A 17,818-nucleotide genomic window follows, 5' to 3' on the forward strand; every position below is an offset into this window, starting at 1 on the left:
TTGTCAGTGTCTTTTGCGTGAATTGATTCTAGGACTCTAATGATATCAGTAATAGCTCAGTCTTTGGCGTGGTTACCCTACTGTGTGTTAAGGTGAGACAGAAATATATAATGGTAATATTTTAATCTGTATTTAAGAATCCTCCTCCTTAAGGTGTTCTTAATGAAAGGACCTGAAACTCAATTTTCCTCTTGTATTGGACACTAGTCCTTGGCTTCGTTGAGGTTATGTAACTTATGAAATCACATACAACAGTATGGAAAATGCATAGGCCTTCTTCATCTGTGATCTGTTCAACTGTGGACCATACTCAACACAGGGGTTGCTTAAAAGAAACTGTAAATGAAAGCTTTCACCAAGGCAATATTTAGTGTTGTTATACCCCTAAATGAACTTTATATTTAAATACACACTTTCTAAAGTGAGCACTTCTAGTCCTATATTATAAATCATGTGTGAGATTATTGGGTTTGCCTTCTGATGTTAATGTACAGCTGGAGTGATGCAGCAGTACAGTACCTTAAAACCCAAGCTGTTTTATGTTTTGTGTTTTAAAGATGAAATAAGTTGAATTCTATATTGAGAAATCATGCTCGCCATTTGCTTTTGGCCGTTTTCACCATAGCCTTTATTTAATTCGGGTACGTTATCTGGGTTTCAGGCCAATGACAGCAGTGCTAACATTTGAATGAAACTGAGGAAAAGACTGTTACAAAATTTACTTTCTGCATTTCTCAAATGTTATCAAAACACTGAGTGTTTCTCTAACATTACAAATACTGCAAGGCAGGAATAAACCCCACATTATCAAGTGAAAAATTAACAAAAGCTTTTCTGCTGAAACAGAATCCATGTGTTTCACATTAATCTTTTCAATTTCCCTTCTTTATGTTTCAGATAAAATTCTCTATCTCTGTATTCAGAATCTAAAACCAGTTGTTGCTGTTGGCATCTCAATAATGTTTGTCTCCTCTGTTATGAAGTGAATGCCTTGTTTGACAACTGCTGAGGTTTGTTTTCTGTGTAGGTGCTTGCATGGAATTGAAAGCCATTTTCTTGTACCAGGTTTTGATTCTCATTCCATGTGGTAAAAAGCAAGACTGTGTGTGAAACAGAGTGAAAGTCCTGTATAAGATAAGATTAGCATCTGCTTTAGTAAGAAATACATCCTGCAGTGAAACTGATTCTGACTTACTGCTAGAAATGGGACCAACAAACCCAAATCACTCAGGCAATAAAAAGATGTTTGGAGTGAGCATTGCAACTGCTGGACAAGCCAGGTGCTATGTGGATGTTGCTAATGTTGCCACGTGGTTAAGGATCCTTCTTATCCACTGTGTGGTGGTTTCCATATCATGTTGACTCTTGTGCTTTAAAGTGTGTTTTAGACCCTTCAAATATGAACATATGAAATTCATAGCAGGTTTCAAAGTGTAGCAAAAAGAAATACTGCTGAATTTTCTTTCTATGAAAGGCTTATTGCAAAGGAAATGAAAAGCTTTGGTTGCCACTATGTGCCTTGATTTGCATCATAACTATGAACCGCACTGCTTCTCCTGTAGCTAACTCTTGCCAGCTGTTGTCTCATATTCCAAATTTTATGAGTATTTTTACTGGCATGGGAAGTATTTTTAAGTCTTTGCAGGATAAAACATCCATTTATTTTACATGAAATGTCGTGTTTCTCTTTTCTGATTATTCTGCAGGTGGAAATTTTGTTTCCAAAATGAAAATTTGCAATTACAGTTACAGAGAGTTAAAAATAACCATTTTCCCAACTGTTATATTAGCTCTGAGGATTAAATCAAATTGGGTTTCAAAATTGTCTTTGCTATTGTAGCTGGTTTTCCAGGAAAGAAATGCTATCGATACTTGATATTCCTTCTGCTTTAATTGAGAATCCTGACTTTAGTGAAGAAGGAAAAGAAGCCCATGTTAATAAACCTCTATCACAACAATTCAACAAAACATATGCTAACTGTATATTGCTTATTTCAGTGGAAGTTACTCTTTTACTTTACAATCCAAATGTATTTGCTCCCTGCTGTCCCCTCCTTTAGTTGTGTTCAAACTTTTCAGGCTTTCTCTCCCCTAATTGCGTGTGTTGCTGATCTGAAAGCAAGCCCCATAGTTCACAGACAAAATGTCTTCCTTTGGAGTTTCCTAGATTCACTCCAGGATTCAGTTCAACTTATTTCATTAACTTCGTTGTACTTTATTAATTATGTATGAGGGTAGAACTGTCTTTAGATTTATTTGCTTTCTGTTTTTCTTCCTTTGTTTCATCTGTTTTCTTTGTACCAATGGAAGATTTCTCATTGTGCTTGGACTGGAATCAGTATCTTCCACTCTCTTGTCTCAAGGTCAAGTGTATCAGAAGTCCCTGTGGTTGCAGCAGCACTGTCCCTATGCCATAAGGCTCTTCAGGTGGCCTCTGCTCTTCCAGGCTCCACTTCTTGTGACTTTCTGATCTGGATTTTATACCATGTTATAACTCTGCTGTCAAATACTACCAGAATTACAGCAAAATAGTAACTATTCCAAAGTCATATTTAAAGAAGAGTAGCTAGAAGTTCATGAGATACAGATGCTTGGGTTTTTTTAATTGACCAAAATACAGACCATTTGCCAAAATACTTTTGGTAAATAGTGTATATTACCCAAAATGTGGATCCCCCCCCCCCCCCCGGAATGATATTCATAAATGCATTGATTTTAGCTAATAGTTACGGAGGGAGAAGAAAATTTGGGATATGATGTGCAAAAATATGGGAAGAAGGTCACCTTCCCTACTCTTGAACTAATATAGGTTTCAGCAGAAGTTTAGCTCTTGCTTCTATAGGGAAATGTACTTTTTTGGGTGAAGGGTGGGTTCAAGTATTGATTTAAACAGCAAGCCAGAGTTTGGTTTGGGAGAATACGCTGATAGCATCTTTTTCCAGAGGCTGTTTTATTGTTGTTGCTGTGGAGTGAAAGGGTGTCTGTCACACAACCAGTAATTTCTGAAGAGCTTTTCAAGCCCCCTGCCTGAGAATCACCTTGGGTTTTGTGCTCTCCTCCATTTCCTACAGGAGGTGTCTCACACCATGAAGCTTTTGGACTTTCCTTATAGACAAATTCATCCTACATCTTGTTCAGAGCTTCCAGAGCTTTGTTGGATTAACATTTCTCCAGCATTAATGTTGGTATTCTTTATTTATTTGTTTTGTTTTATATTTTAATGTGTGAGTGGCTGCTCTGGGCATGGCTGCCTCCCCAGAGCCATCCCACAGGATTGGCTCCAGGGTAAACAGCGCTCTGGAGACTCTTCCCTGCCAGAGCTTCCCTATTGAGACAGGGAGTTAAAAATAAATGCATTCATTTATATGCTTTGGCCTAAGATACTAGAAACAGAAAACTTATTCTAAGATCAAAATGTATTTGGGCCATTCACAGTGCAGCATATGAAGGAAAGACCTATTTTAAGGTAGAAGGATATCCAGTGTAGCCATTTTCCTTGATTTTTTTTTTTTTTCTTTTCTTTTTTTCTATTGCTGGAATGATTCATCCTGTTACTCACTGTGGGAGTGTTAATTGCCATGTTGTAAGAGAAGTGCCACCTGCTTAAGGTGAATTTGCCAGAGCAGGGCTGCTACACTCAGGGTACTGGCAATTTCTTTGAAGGAAGCATCGGCTAGAAAAGATCATCTCTTTCCAGTGAGCTTCAAAATTTGAGCTGTCTTGGAAAGTACCTTCTAATATTAAAACTGATTTTTATAATTAAGACTCATCATTCATAGGGTTATTAAATATTATTTACTTGCAAGTTAGGCAAGTTGGGGCCATGGAGATGCTGCAAGGGCTGGAGCACCATTGCCCTAGAGACAGGCTGAGAGAGCTGGGCTTGTTCAGAATGGAGAAGAGAAGGCTCTGGGGAGACCTTAGAGCAGCTTCCAGTGCCTGAAGGGGGCCTACGAGAAACCTGGAGAGGGGCTTTGGACAAGGGCAGATAGTGATACGACAAGGAGGAACGGCTTTAACCTGACAGAGGGGAGATTGAGATTAGACATCAGGAAGAAATTCTTATTCTTCCCTGTGAGGGTGCTGAGGCGCTGGCACAGGTTGCCCAGAGAAGCTGTGGCTGCCCCATTCCTGGCAGTGTTCAAGGCCAGGTTGGATGGCGCTTGGAGCAACCCAGTCTAGTGGAAGGTGTCCGTGCCCATGTAGGGGGTTGGAACTAGATGAGCTTTAAGGTCCCTTCCAATCCAAACCAGTCTGTGATTCTGTGACGTTGTTACATATCATGAGCAAGTCCTGCTTCTCCAGTGCAACTTAGAAAGCCCGTGCCTACATTTTTTTGACAGAAATGGTGGGATCATAAAATAAGAACAGAATGAGTTTAGTAAGTGTCCATTGTCCCTAGAAATGAACAACGTTTGTTTCTTCCATATTTGAGGATTTTGACCTAAAAAGATTTACTGTTTAAAGGTGATTAGATGAAATAAACGACTATGCAGATCTGATTTTTCCTTGATTTACACCTTAATTTGCAGGATAGATTAGTTTGCAGGCTGCTGTGTAAGGTTGTTTTGTAGTTCCACCACTCCAGCATGCATTTTGAGATCATCACAGTACAGAAAAGCACTTAGAGGTGATTAAATGCTTCACTGCATTGAAACTTGACTGAACATTGTACCCGGCTGAGGACATAGCCATAAAAGGGCCATCTGAAACTCAATTTCTTCCGTGCAATTTGCTAATGTAGCTCAGGGCAGCCCCTGGGACCTGTGGGGTCTTTTTATTGACTGTAGATGACTGAGGCATGGAGAACTTCACCTGTCTCAGTTTGTGACAACAGCACAAAATCCCACCATGGCCTAGGCATGAGTCTATCTTCAGTCTAGCACTTCAGAGCAAACCCAAGGACCTACTCATATCTCTTCACCAAATGTCTTCCCTGAACACAAAGAGAACATCTCATAAATAATTTTTTTTTTTCCTAATATTGAGTAAGTGGTTATGTTTAAAATGAGGTTTTTTTTGCAAAGTACAATACCTGTGGATGAAAAAAGGGAAGTACTTCGGGTTTGGTTTGGTTTTTTTTTTTTTCCTTTTTTAAATGTCTATTTCATTGAGTATGTGTTGGTACAGTTCCAAAGCGAATATTTTTTAACAAGATGGGTTTTCAGTAGAAAAATATCAGATGTGCTGAAATGGCCTTTTACAGTAAAGGAAGAATAAATTCTTTGTTAAATGTTACTCCAGTTTTTGTTGCTAAATATATAGACATGCAATTTTTCTCTGAATGTTGGAGGAAGTGTTTTATTCACTCAAGATAGAAGCTGTCCCAGATATTTGACTAAAACACTTCCAAATGGAACACTGTGGCAGGAAAAAATGGGGTGCAGGAAGATGCTAGTGTAGTCAGGCTTAGAACAGAGGAAGTGTTCTAGCAGAGACGATCATAGAAGAGTTGCCATCCAAGGTCTCGGTGTTTTATCATAGAATCACAGACTGGTTTGAGTTAGAAGGGACTTGAAAGACTATCTGGTTCCAGCCCCCTGCCACAGGCACGGACACCTTTTTAATATTTTATGGTACAATGTCTTCATTAGTTAAGACAGGAGGATTTTCTCCTTCAGCGTTAGCCTTTGGGGTTGTGGCTTGAAGGGCAACTCATGCAATGGGTGCTCCAATGCTTGCAGTCCCATTTACCACAAAGGCTTACACAGTATTTTCTCCTTGCCCTTAGGCCCAGGTAAACAGGACTGTGGAATAGCTTGGAAGAATCTATCTTGTGATAGTAGTAATAATCACTGAAAATAAAATCTCATGAAGAGTAGTAAGATGAACTGACTTAGCAAAACATCTCCACTGCCACGCAGAGCTTTGTACTGTAAGCGGATGCCTTGGGCATCTGAGTCCTTTCGGTTGCTTGGGGGTAGACTCAAACTGCTGTTGTGTCCTGTGCTAATAATTCTCTCTTGAGTTTACAGAATCAGTTTATAATTGGATGTATTTAGTTATTTCCCTGTGGCAGTGTGGTGTTTCCTGGGGGCTGGCATATGGAGACAGGCAATTTGATGCAGTAGCTTCGGAACCCATTGGTAAGATCCTAGGGTGCCAGGGATTTGCTCTAGCAGTGATTAATAAAAGCCAAAGGAGCTGGTGTTGGTGTTGGGATTAAGTCAGAAGAGCTTGCAGTTCCTCATTTTGCCTGTGGAATATATATTTTTTGCTAATTAACCTTTTCTCTTCCTTGTCAAATAATTCTTGCTGGACCTTTCCTGGTTTTAACAGGTTTCTAATGATGGATTTGATATACCATCAAGTAGAAGTTATGTACCTAAGATATGAGATCACCAAAAATGGCAGCGACTGTCATATAACACAGATTCTGTGTTATAGTTGAGTCCTTACTCATTTATATATATGTATGTATACACACACTTAAATCTACACCTAAAGGAGCTGACTGAGAGTACCAAGTTAGATAATGCTTTTGCAACCTTGGTTTGTCCCAGTCATGTGTATACACGGTGATACAGTCTTCAGTTACACGTGCCCATAACACTTTTTCCACCGACTCCTGCTATATTGGGTGCCCAAAATAGATTGACAGGCATTGAATAAACCGCTATTCAATAGCTTGTTTCCTTCTCATCATTTGATACATGGCCCTAGGCCTTGTTTACAACATGTTGTTCAAACACCACGCCCCCACCCCCCCTATGAAGAAAGAATTAATATTCACTTGGGGGCTCATCTATAGTGCTCATCAAAGTAATATCCAGAATGTTGGAAAAGAATTAATTAATTTGCATTGCATTTCTGTTGAGCGAAGAGATACAATTACCCCTGTTCAATAGATGGGATGCTGAGAGAGAAACGATGTTCAAAAGTTTTGACTATGTTTATACCCTTAATTCAGGAAAATGGGGACTTCTGTTTTCAGAGTAAGTATATTCCATCTCCCTGATCCCCAGTTAACTGTCCTCTTGACTTTGATTATGCCTGAGATTTTTTAACCCTTTAAAGAAAAGATTGCAAGATCTCTGATAGGCATCCGGAAAATGAGAACCTTCCCTGTGGACAGCTTGTTTCTAAGCATCTGTCTTGCACTAAGTACAATGCCAGAGACAGATGTAGCAGCTTGAATCCTGCTACCTGGTGTGAAGTTCAGTTGCCCTAGCTGTGAAGCCACCATCCTGTTCCTAGTCCTACAGTGCCCTAAAACCATGTCTTCCCATTTCTCTAAAATAATAATCTGCAAATGGGAAAAGAGATGCCCTTACTCTGTCTCTCTCAATGATCCCTTGGTGTGGCCATTGAAGCTGTGAGCCAGGAGGTTCTAATGAAGTAACAGATTTGCAATGGTATAATTAGGCTATATAATGCATCAATACAGGTAGAATTAAGATTACATAAGTACCACTGCTATTTACTTTTCCTTACTTCTGGAATAGTAGACAACCATCTGCTCCTTGTTGGTAATAATGGCAGCAGGTTCATACTCTGTGTGTGAGTCACTTTGCGATTCATCTAAAGAGTTTCAAAATATGTGTTGATCATAGATCTTGACATTTCACCCAGGTTTTGGAGGACACAAGGCTTTAGGAAGCATGGACTCCTCTGTCTGTATCCCCTCTTTCAACCTCCCAGTGTCATTTCTCTTTTCCTCCCATGCCACTGGTGCTGTTCCCAGATTGAGTCCCAGTTCCGCTCCCCCGGTGTTGGCAATCCTGTTACTTTTGTTGTGCTTTTTGATTCAAAGCATGTGGATGTGAAATCTGAAATAGCTGAAATCTTTCTGATGAATGTTTCAAGTTCATCGCGAGACAGTACATATATATAAAAATTAAATCCAAGACGTGGAAGTTTGATCAGAATATTTTACAAGCACATGAAAGCCATACCTAGCAAGAGAAGGTTGGAGATAACAATCATTGCTCTTTATTTTGTTACATTCTGATGAAAATATGACACATTTCTCTAGCACTTTGTGCATGTGAAGATACTATATTTTATATAACCCATGACATAAATGTTTATTCTAATTTTCCTTTGTGTTATAACTCGATAGCAGATTTCATTTCTGGTAGTCTTTGCTTTGCCAAATGAACACAAAGCCTCCTTTGTCCCAAATAAAACATAAATTAACAATTACTCCTAGAACAAAGATTCAAGGCATAGGAAAAGAATGCTCCAAGCTAAAAGTGTCCATGGTATGTGTCTGGTTACTATAGCAATCACCATGGGGCATGTGACCAGCATGATGATTGCAAGGTATTTAGCAGACTTTTCTCTTGCCCAGGTTTGATGTCTTCTAGACAGAGGTGTAATGTAAGGTCACATACGCTCAGTTCTAAGTACCAGATGGATGGATAATGCAAACAATCAATTTCCAGCTCCCATTGGGCAGAAAATGGGGCAGTCAGATCATAGATTTTAATTTGCTTGATGTACAGCACACTCACAGGAGGAATTTCTTCTCCCCACTCTGGTTTTAAATCTGCATTTTGATTGTTGGTTTCTGTGTGAACCTTCACTGCAGATATGTTTTGTGGAGCATTTCAAACTCTGGACAATCGTACCTCTGCACAACTTGGCTGGAAGTTAGAATGTACATAATGTTAAAAATAGTGTATCATCCTAAAAAATAGGAGATGTTACTACTGAAAGACAAAGTAACTCAGTGTTTCATTAGAATAACCAGTTGTTTCAAAGTTAATTCTTTCTTGAGACAATTACTTGATTTGTCTATTGAGTTTGGTGGCTTGACATTAATAATGCACCCTTTCTAGTAGAAAGAAAAAAGATAGTGTCAGATTAGCTTACTGCATTACTTTTTAATGGGTATTTGAATGGGTAGTCTCAGATTTATTTGAGCTGATTTGACTTGCATCAGTGCTTAAAGGCCGTTGAGAATCCCATTTAGAAAATCTTAAATATTGATAGTTCCTTGCCACTTCCATAGAATGATACTTTACTAGAGGATAGAAGCAACAAGAGTCAAATGATTATGTATTTTTTAAACACAGATACACTTTTTTGACAGTATCAAATTCAAATGTGAAATTTTCCCAGTTTGGAAATACCTTTGGAAGAAGAACCTTTTCCGTAATACACATGTTTAATATTACAACGCATCATCAACTCTGATATATTTGACTGATGATAAGAGGGTACTACGTGTTGTTGCTCTACACCAAGAACCCACGGATAGGTATTGTCTTTTGATGATGAGGTTGCTCCCAACAACAGATCCTCACCTGAGAAAATGAATCACTCAAATGTATTCACCACAGAAATATTTGCTGTCTTTCTGCTGTGTAGAAACCAGCAGTGAGAGGTGTTCGTGCTGTGCCAGGAGCTCAAGAAAAGAAAGTGAATGAGCAAAACACACTGCTTGGCAGGGGAGAAGGGGCTTGCTTCCCACTGCTCACTGGCATGCTGAAGTTGGAAACCAGGAGTAAACTGCAGCAGGGATTTGGTACTGATTTAATTTTTGTTGGGTTTCTTTTTCAAAACATGATTTAGTAAAAGATCAGAAGCACACATCCGATGTATTTCTTGGAAGATGACTTTGTATTTCTTGGCTATCTCATTGTACTGAGAAGATCCATTACCAGGCCAATCATGGCTATCAAAGATTCCTAGAATGCTTTGAGCTGGAAGGGACCTTAAAGCTCATCCAGTTCCAACCCCCTGCCATGGGCAGGGACACCTTCCACTAGACCAGGTTGCTCCAAGCCCTGTCCAACCTGGCCTTGAACACAAATTAAAGCAAATTTGCTTTGTTGCATGATTTAGATTTAAACTCTGTAACATTCCAGTATTTCTTAAGCACAACATAACACGTTATTTTAAATGGAAAACCATGACACATGACTGGAGGAATCTGCTTTGTAGGACATTACAATCAGAATCAGTAGAAACAAATACTGAGCCACCTCTTTGGTCACTGTGCTGGTTTTTTTTTGTTTGTTTGTTTGGTTGTTGTGGGGTTTTTTGTTGGTTGTTTTTGTTTTTGTTTTTTTGGTTTTTTTACACTTGGAATATTTTTGTGCATTATCTTGAGCTAGAACCTCAACCTTTCTTGTTGTAAAGATTGTTTATCTCTTCCTCTTCCCTGGACCCATCCTCAACTAGGTATAAAAAAGCCAATAAGACTGTATCCAGCATTTTGCTTGAGGTAGGAAATGTCTGGAATGATGGGTCCTACTCAAGGACCATCATTGACCAGTTAGATGTTTTCATTGTTTCACTCTCTCTGTCTCTCTCAAGAAATGAATCCTTTCATACCTAGGAGCACACAGAGTTGAGTGAAGATATTAGGTTGTATCCCCTTTGCATTAAACAAAATAATGAATGTTTGCTGTGGTCTCCAAGTCTCAAGTTTTGAATACAAAAGCCCAGCTCCCTCCATAAGGGTGGCCATTATATTAATTGGAGGTGTATTTGTGTCGGAACGGTGATAGTTGGCTCGGCTGGGTGGATGCAACAGTGAAACTCCCCTTGTCTTTATCAGGGCTGGGATTTCACTCAGAATTTTTACACACAGCAAACTATAAGGGGGAAGAAGACAAAATGTGCCTGCCAGGTTTAAAAGAAATAATTTGATTATCTGTTGAGCAGGGTAAAAATATTTTTCTGGTCTCCTTGGGTTTTTTCTTTTTTGCTTGCACCTTAGTTTCTCTGCTACTGATTCTGTTTGTGCTGTATTCACTGGGGAGGGAAAAAATAATCAAGAGTTATATACCAGCACGTAAAAATGCTCATTTCTGCAATATGTGTTATTTAACTTCATTTCATCATCAAAATAATTTGGTCAGACTTTTTGGTATGGTTAAATAAATGCATCCTTTAACTCCTTCCTATGCTAAGTTGGTTTAATGTTCTCAGTGGCAAAGCATGGATGGCTTTTCCATCCCCCTCCTCCGCACTCCATTGTTCTTCCCTTATCAGGGTGGGACAGATGGGAGCTGAGGGTTCAGCTCAAGGTAACCAGCAGAAAGTCCTGTAGTGGTGAGTCGATAAAATACCAGCTGATCATTTGTGGCATAGTGCTGCATGGATACAGAGCACGTACCACACACGATAAAGGGTTTTGGGTTTTAGAATGCTAAACATAGAAGCAGCTGATAAAATATTGCTGTCACCATTTTAAGGATAACAATATTTGCAATTACTCAGCAGGAACAGCTGAATATTTTAATGCTTTTATCAAATACTAAAAGCAGTAAACTCCTCAAAGAGCTGAAGAATCCAGGCCCTGTGTTTGTAGCATTGCAGAGCGGTCAAGAGGTGAGGAGGGGTCTCTGGAGACTGTCTACCCCTATCCCTGTCTCGACTCAGGGCTGTGTCTGGTAAAGTGTTGAGTATTTCTAAGGACTGAGAATTCACGGTCTATATAGGTAAGCAGTTCCTTCACATTTAAAAAGGCTTTTTTCTTATGCTTAAATGGAATTTCTTGTATTTCAGTTTGTGCCCATTTTTTCTTGTCACTGGGCATCACTGAGAAGAACCTGTCTCAGTTGTCTTTGCTCTATCCCATCAGGTATTTGTACGTATTGATAAGATCTCACTGAGCCTTCAGTTTCCAGAATGTGGAATTGTTCTGACTTACGGACAAGGCTTTTAAAATTATTATTATTATTAGTAGTAGTAGTAGTATGGGTAGCAAAGGTGCAGAATATAAAGTAAGGTCAAGGTGTAGACAAAAGTCCTAGTTTTTAACTAGAAGTTTCTAATTTTCATTGTTTATTGTAATGGTGGGATTTTAGACATCTTGTATTTAATGGATCTGCTGCTGTTGAATTCAGTGGGAATAGAGCTGGCCTTGTAGGATTAAATGTTAGAATTGTGGAAGGAACCACAATTATATCATAAGGAATGACTCAGGAAAAAGAAAAAGACGATTTTCTTCGGGAAAGCATGACTTCTGTGATAGAAATGGGACCGTGTAGGCATGCCTGAGATAGAAGCCTGACAGTTTACACCGTAGCCACGATCCAGCTGCAGCATCCCAGAGCTTAGCGCAGGCTCATGTCACCCGCCAACAGTTGTAAAGGGAATGCTTCCCTTCGGCTTTGGCTTATGCGCCTACGCAAATGCATTTGGGAGTGAGTGGCCTAAGTCTGGAAAACACTCAAGCAAAACTCAATAAGGAAGTGCTTCCAACTGACTGCACTTACCCAATGAAAGAGATTAATTTAATACTGCTGCTGCTACTGCTAAGGTACTACAAGAAGCTCCTTGGCAGTGGAGAAGCTGGCCAGCACTTTGCTGAAGAGCTCTCAGGGAGTTGCTTCACACTTTTGGAGCATATTTTCTTTTCAGCTCCATAAGGTAAATTTAAGCTGGGATGGAATCCCCTTCCTCAAAGCTGTAGGAAGGGAGGTAATCGTGCACTTGTTAACACGAAAGGTTGTGCAACTGGAATGTGATGGAGCTGTTGGGTGGATTAAGGTGCTTTGGCTAAGCACCTGGACTTGGGCGTAATGAATATGGCCTCAAAACACTGTGACTGACAGGACATATCCGTGGGAAGCTTCCACACCTGATCATCTAAACCCTTAGTCCTGGGAACTGCCTGGTCATAAATTACTGATCCTGCCCTAGGTTCTGAGGGTTAGGTATAGGTTGGAGTTATGCTGTCCCTTCTATAAACAGCTGAGGGGTGATCATGGATGTGACTACAGCCATGTTACAAGAGAGTAAAAAATTACTCCCTGTGGAACTCCCCATATTAGAAGTTTGATGATGTCTACGTAGTTTTTTCAGTTAATAAATTTTGCTTTGTGAAGGAAACACAATCCACTGCTTTAAATGAGGGAGAATGCCTTCAGCAGACTTGAATAGTTTGGGCATTTCTTTGAGACTGTTTGTGTGGTTGTTCCACCTGAGCTGGTGCGGTTATGAGACCCCGTTGTCCCTTCTCAGCAGCTGGGATGCCCTCAGTGGTTAGGTTGATGAGGTTCCATGCTGGATTCCTAGGATCATGGGAAATAAGGAGTGCTGATGTGTTGGTACTGAGCAGGAACATTTTTTTCTTTAACTACTCCTAAAACTGCATTGCCAAAGGGGAATGCCCTAGATGTGGGGACCTGAGCTAAGAGCAATGAAGGTTCATGAGGTGGTGGTCCTTCAGTAAGCTTGTACCTGTGAGTTTGTGCTGGTTTTGTAGCTCTCATCAAGAAGCATTTGAGATAGTTGTCACAAATAGGCTTTCCCATTATTTTGTTTGCGGGCACTGTCACACTGTACACTTGATTTCACAGGGAGGGCTGTGGTAGTGGCACTCTCCTGTGCTGATGGAAAGAAAGAAAAGATGGGGTGATAAATGTGCAGCTTCACGACGGGTAATTACAGGCAGGTTTCTTAGCAGGAATGATCCTACACTGTTTGCAGCCTGGCTTTGTAGCTAACCGCTCCTTAATTCCCCCTGTGTTTTTACCCTGGCAAGGACCTGTGTGAGAGGATGGGGTATGAAGAACTAGAAAACTTATATATTGAAATTGAAAATCCTCAAACTGTGTCTTTCTCTCTCACTTCTTCCCCACACCTCATTGCCTGCACTTAGCCCTGGCTGCCTCCCAGGGGTCCTGGCCTTTTGCTGCTCCTGGTGACTCCCAGCGACTTCATCCTTCACAAGGCATCAAGCCTTCAATCATAAGTCTCTCAGGAAAATCTGCTGCTTCTCCTGGCTGTCATGGAGTTCTCCTGCAATCCTGTTTCCTTATTCTTTTCCAGCTTGAAGACCAAAATAAATGTAGATTTAACATAGTAGCAAGTCCCATCTCTTCCAGGGAAAGAAGGATAAGTGATGGATTTGGCTGGGAGCAAGATGCTATGTTCTTCACCCCATTCATATCACTGTGCCGTGTCTCTGGGTTTTCAGAACCATCATTTGTGATTTAAGTTGTCTTCATATTTACAGTCAGAAATATCTGTGATTTTATTTTTAGTTTTGCAAGAAACATGATTGTAAGAAGAAAACACAATATACCATCACCACATACTTCAACAATCTGCCTTAACCCAAGGATCACTTCTTATTAGTGGGTGTAAACATATGAAAGACCATAAAAGGCTTTAGTTTTGTGTGGAAAAAGGGCCAGGAGGGGGATGGATTTGTGCAAAATTTGACTTAAAGGTGAAAGAGGAGATGACCTCTTTGTTTAAACCCCGCATTTGTGTGTGGACTAGGCTGGTTTGTAAATGAAAAGGGTAACCACATCTTTACAGGTTTCACCACAAATGATTTCCACGAGTGTGTGGTGCTGGTAACAAATGACTGTTGTACATCCTCCCCAAAATACTCGCTGTGACTGTGATTGCAGCTCTAATTACTGCCTAACAGATGCAGCGTTGCACAGCACCCGCCGCCTTCAAGAGCTGGAGCTCCCTTTGCTTTTACATCAGTTATTTCTCTTTTTAGGGTAGAATTTACTACTGCTGGCAGTAACAAAGAAGTCACTCTTAAAGGAAAAAGGGAAAAATAAGGGACTTGTGGATTGTTACGCTGTTTGCATTGGTTTAGTGGTGTAAATGTTTGTTGCGTTACCAGCCAGCATGGCTGTGGGATGTGGTCAGGCTATGTTGGGTCTTTTCCACTTTCTCCAGCCTCTCCTCTGCTGAGTAAGCAATGAAAGTACTTTACTTCTTTGTTCCACAGCCTTTGAGGATGTTACTTGGTTTGTCCAGTTGCATGTGGAACAGTATACGTTTTATATATATATATATATAATGACTTCACCAAAAGTAGAAGAATGCATTTGCAGTTCTCACATGACATGTGGCCGTTGTGGTGTCGCTTGTTCAAAGCGAGGAGGAGGTGATTTATTGGAGTAATACAAACTATCACCTTATGCTGTGTCCGTCTCGCTGCCGTGACTGTTGTCATGCTGACTGTGGAGCATCTTTTGGGTGTTATATATATGGGTTTGGGGATGAGGAGGGTGTGTGTGATCAGCACACTGGGATGTGGGATGCCTGGGAAGTGCTGGAGGTTCATCCCTGATGCCCCCCACCAGCCAGGCAGGGAGAAGCACTGGTGTCCTCTCAGGAAGGAGGACACAGCCAGCTCTTGCTGGAAATACTTTTTCTGAGCCTTGTTCCTCCACACGTCTCTCCGTTTCTTGGTTTCTCTCAACATAAAGGAAATTGCAAACCTTTGCTCAGCTCATGCGCACTGGGCTGGGAGAGGTCAATATTTGTTCTTTCTTGCTGATGAAATAAAATCACAGAATCACAGACTCGTTTGGGTTGGAAGGGACCTTAAAGCTCATCCAGTTCCAACCCCCTGCCATGGGCAGGGACACCTTCCACTAGAGCAGGTTGCTCCAAGCCCCTGTGTCCAACCTGGCCTTGAACACTGCCAGGGATGGGGCAGCCACAGCTTCTCTGGGCAACCTCTGCCAATGCCTCAGTTTCCTCTTCGAGCGCACGTTTTGAGTGGGGGGTGACGAGGTGCAAAGCCCCTCCGTGCAGCGTCCAGGTCTCCGTCCGCGGGGCCTCGGGGCCACCCCTGGTCCCGGGGGTTGTGCCCGGTCGCTCCCCCCGCGAGCCGGGCAGTGGGGCAGAGCCGGGGGGGTTCGGCCTATCCCCGCCCCGCAGGGCCCCGCCCGTCGCTGCCGCGGCAACGCTGCTGCGCCCGCCTCGGCCCGGCCCCACCTTCGGCAGCGGCTGCAGGCGCCCATGGCCCGGCGCGGCGCCGGGGAACCTGCTGGCCAGGATGAATGAGGAGGAGGCAGCTCAGCGGAGCGACGGCGGCGAGAGGGGCAACGGCAGCTCCCAGAGGAGGAAGAGGCCCAAAAAGGTGGGGCCCGGGGCCGCGGGCGGGGCTGTGGAGCCGTAGGTGGTGCTGTGGGGCGATGCTGTGGGGCAGCGGGTGATGCAGCAGCCCGTACAGAGCCGGGGTATGCAGTGTCTGGCAAGCAGGGTAGGGTGTTATGGCTGGTGGTGGCCAGTGGCTCGGTAGCCAGCCTGCTGGTCCTCCGCCCCGAGCGCAGGGCTTCTCCCTGTCTCGGCGGGGGAATCGATAACGTTGTGATAACTGAGCCGGGTGGTTCAGCAGAAGGTTTCTTTCCTTTTTATGGTGAGATTTTTTATTTTATTTTTTTTTTCCTGGCTGTGCTGTTCGGTTTAAGTTCGTTTGTTGGGCAACAGATGCCTCTCAGGGCGGGTTTCCTTGTGCTGCCCTTAAGAAAGAGGGCACTTTGTCTCTACAGAATAAATACAAACCCTTCACACGATGGTACTGACTTGGCTTGCATGCTCTCATCTGTTTTTCCTCATATAAACCCTTAGTTTACTTAGAGGTGTTTCTTAGATCAGGTTATGGACAACGATGGCCAGAGGCACGTTGCTGGCTTTTGTACCATCTGTGGCAGGCCAGTGATGCTGAGGCAAAATAATGAATTGGATAAAACACGACTGGTCCAGCCACACCCAGGGCCCTGCTCTGCATGTCTGCTCTCTTTCACTGATGTGCAAGGTGTAGTGTACCTGCTGCTTCACCCCCCTGTTTGAGGTAATTTAATGGCTTTAATTCTAGGCAACTATTTATTTCCATTTGTTTTTTTTCTCCCCCTGAAGAGGAAAGATGTCTGTGGTTCTGCATAATTATGACATAAACTGGTTTACAGTTATTCACACCCACCCCCCCCCCCACTTCTTTAATCTTAATTGGTGGAAGAGGTACCCCCCATAAAATGTGTGGGGCTACCTGTGGGGTGAGGAAGAATTTAATCCATACCAAGTATATTCACTGATAAATTCTTCAGTCCCTTGTTTTGCATCTAATTTGCATTTTAACCAACATCGTGTATGAGCGAAGCAAATTGCTACAAATGGCAATAACACACAGCATCACAAACAGTCACTGATTCAGGGACTTCCACAGGGATTTTGACCCGGTGAAGAAAAGCTGTTTTGCACTGGGCGACACTGTACAGCCCTGTTTTATCACTGAGGGAAGATTCTGTACCTACAACCGTAAGGGCGTGAGATAATCCAGTTGAAGCAAGAAACTGAACAAAAACATCCTCACTGCACCCCGCTGTGCCTGGAGTATTGCCTGGATCTCCACACAGTGGGGGATTTTATATAGCACGTTAGCCTTGTGTTTAAGCACAGCCAAGTAGCAGAGGGAATATCTTTGTCCTGCCTCTGAATTTGAAAGGTTTGTTTGGCTGGGGAAGTAAATCCACGTGAGGGAGCAAAAATTAAATTATCAACTGCATACCCAGTGTTTCCATCTGACTGTTAGATAATCCGTCATACAAGGGGAGAGGTTTTTGGAGCTTGAAATAGGTGTTTCCATCTCTTCTTTTTCATCTGTGGTATCTTGTTTTGCCATTTTCTAAGCAAAGTGATCCAGAGCCTTCCAAGTTTGAAACGCGAGTATGTGCCACTGCGGCCAAATGAATGCTTAGAAAGCTTCTCTTGTGTTGAGTCTCCGTATTCAGTATCTTCCAACAGGCAACACATCTTCGTGTTTCAAAAACAATAAATATTTAGGTATCTTTTCCAAGTTATCTTTTACAACTTGAAAATACTAATTGGCCATTTTCAGTGGACAAACATGGAATAAAAAAATTCTTGATCACTCAGTTCGGATGCAAATAGATGTTGGTGCCTCAGGTCTGGTATTGGATTAGCTCTCATGAAGCTTTACCCTTTTAATGACTTTGTGAAGAAATACAATTCCAGGCTTTAATATTCCTTTTTATATTCTAACAATTATTTTCTTACTGCTTAAAAATAGATTTTTTTTTTTATTATTTTTTTTTTTCTTACCAGAAAGTGGCAAAGAGGCATACTGGAATAGAGA

At 41.7% G+C, this 17,818-nt stretch overlaps 1 protein-coding gene across 24 annotated transcripts in view; it reads left to right on the forward strand.

Moving 5' to 3' along the window:
• The window catches only part of ANK2 (ankyrin 2), a 340,186-nt gene that overhangs the window by 102,043 nt on the left and 220,325 nt on the right, over positions 1 to 17,818 (forward strand). For 4 of the 24 annotated variants that reach the window (XM_030479953.1, XM_030479957.1, XM_030479975.1 and 1 more), the window contains exon 1: positions 15,615 to 15,802. The exons of the other annotated variants lie outside the window; for them this stretch is intronic. In XM_030479953.1, coding sequence (XP_030335813.1) covers positions 15,719 to 15,802 — 84 coding nt within the window. In that variant the 5' untranslated portion in view covers positions 15,615 to 15,718. Of the gene's footprint in view, positions 1 to 15,614; positions 15,803 to 17,818 lie in introns of those variants that run through there. 24 annotated transcript variants of the gene reach the window in all.

The sequence above is a fragment of the Strigops habroptila genome, chromosome 3, assembly GCF_004027225.2.
Source record: "Strigops habroptila isolate Jane chromosome 3, bStrHab1.2.pri, whole genome shotgun sequence".
Classification (NCBI taxonomy): Eukaryota; Metazoa; Chordata; class Aves; order Psittaciformes; family Psittacidae; genus Strigops; species Strigops habroptila.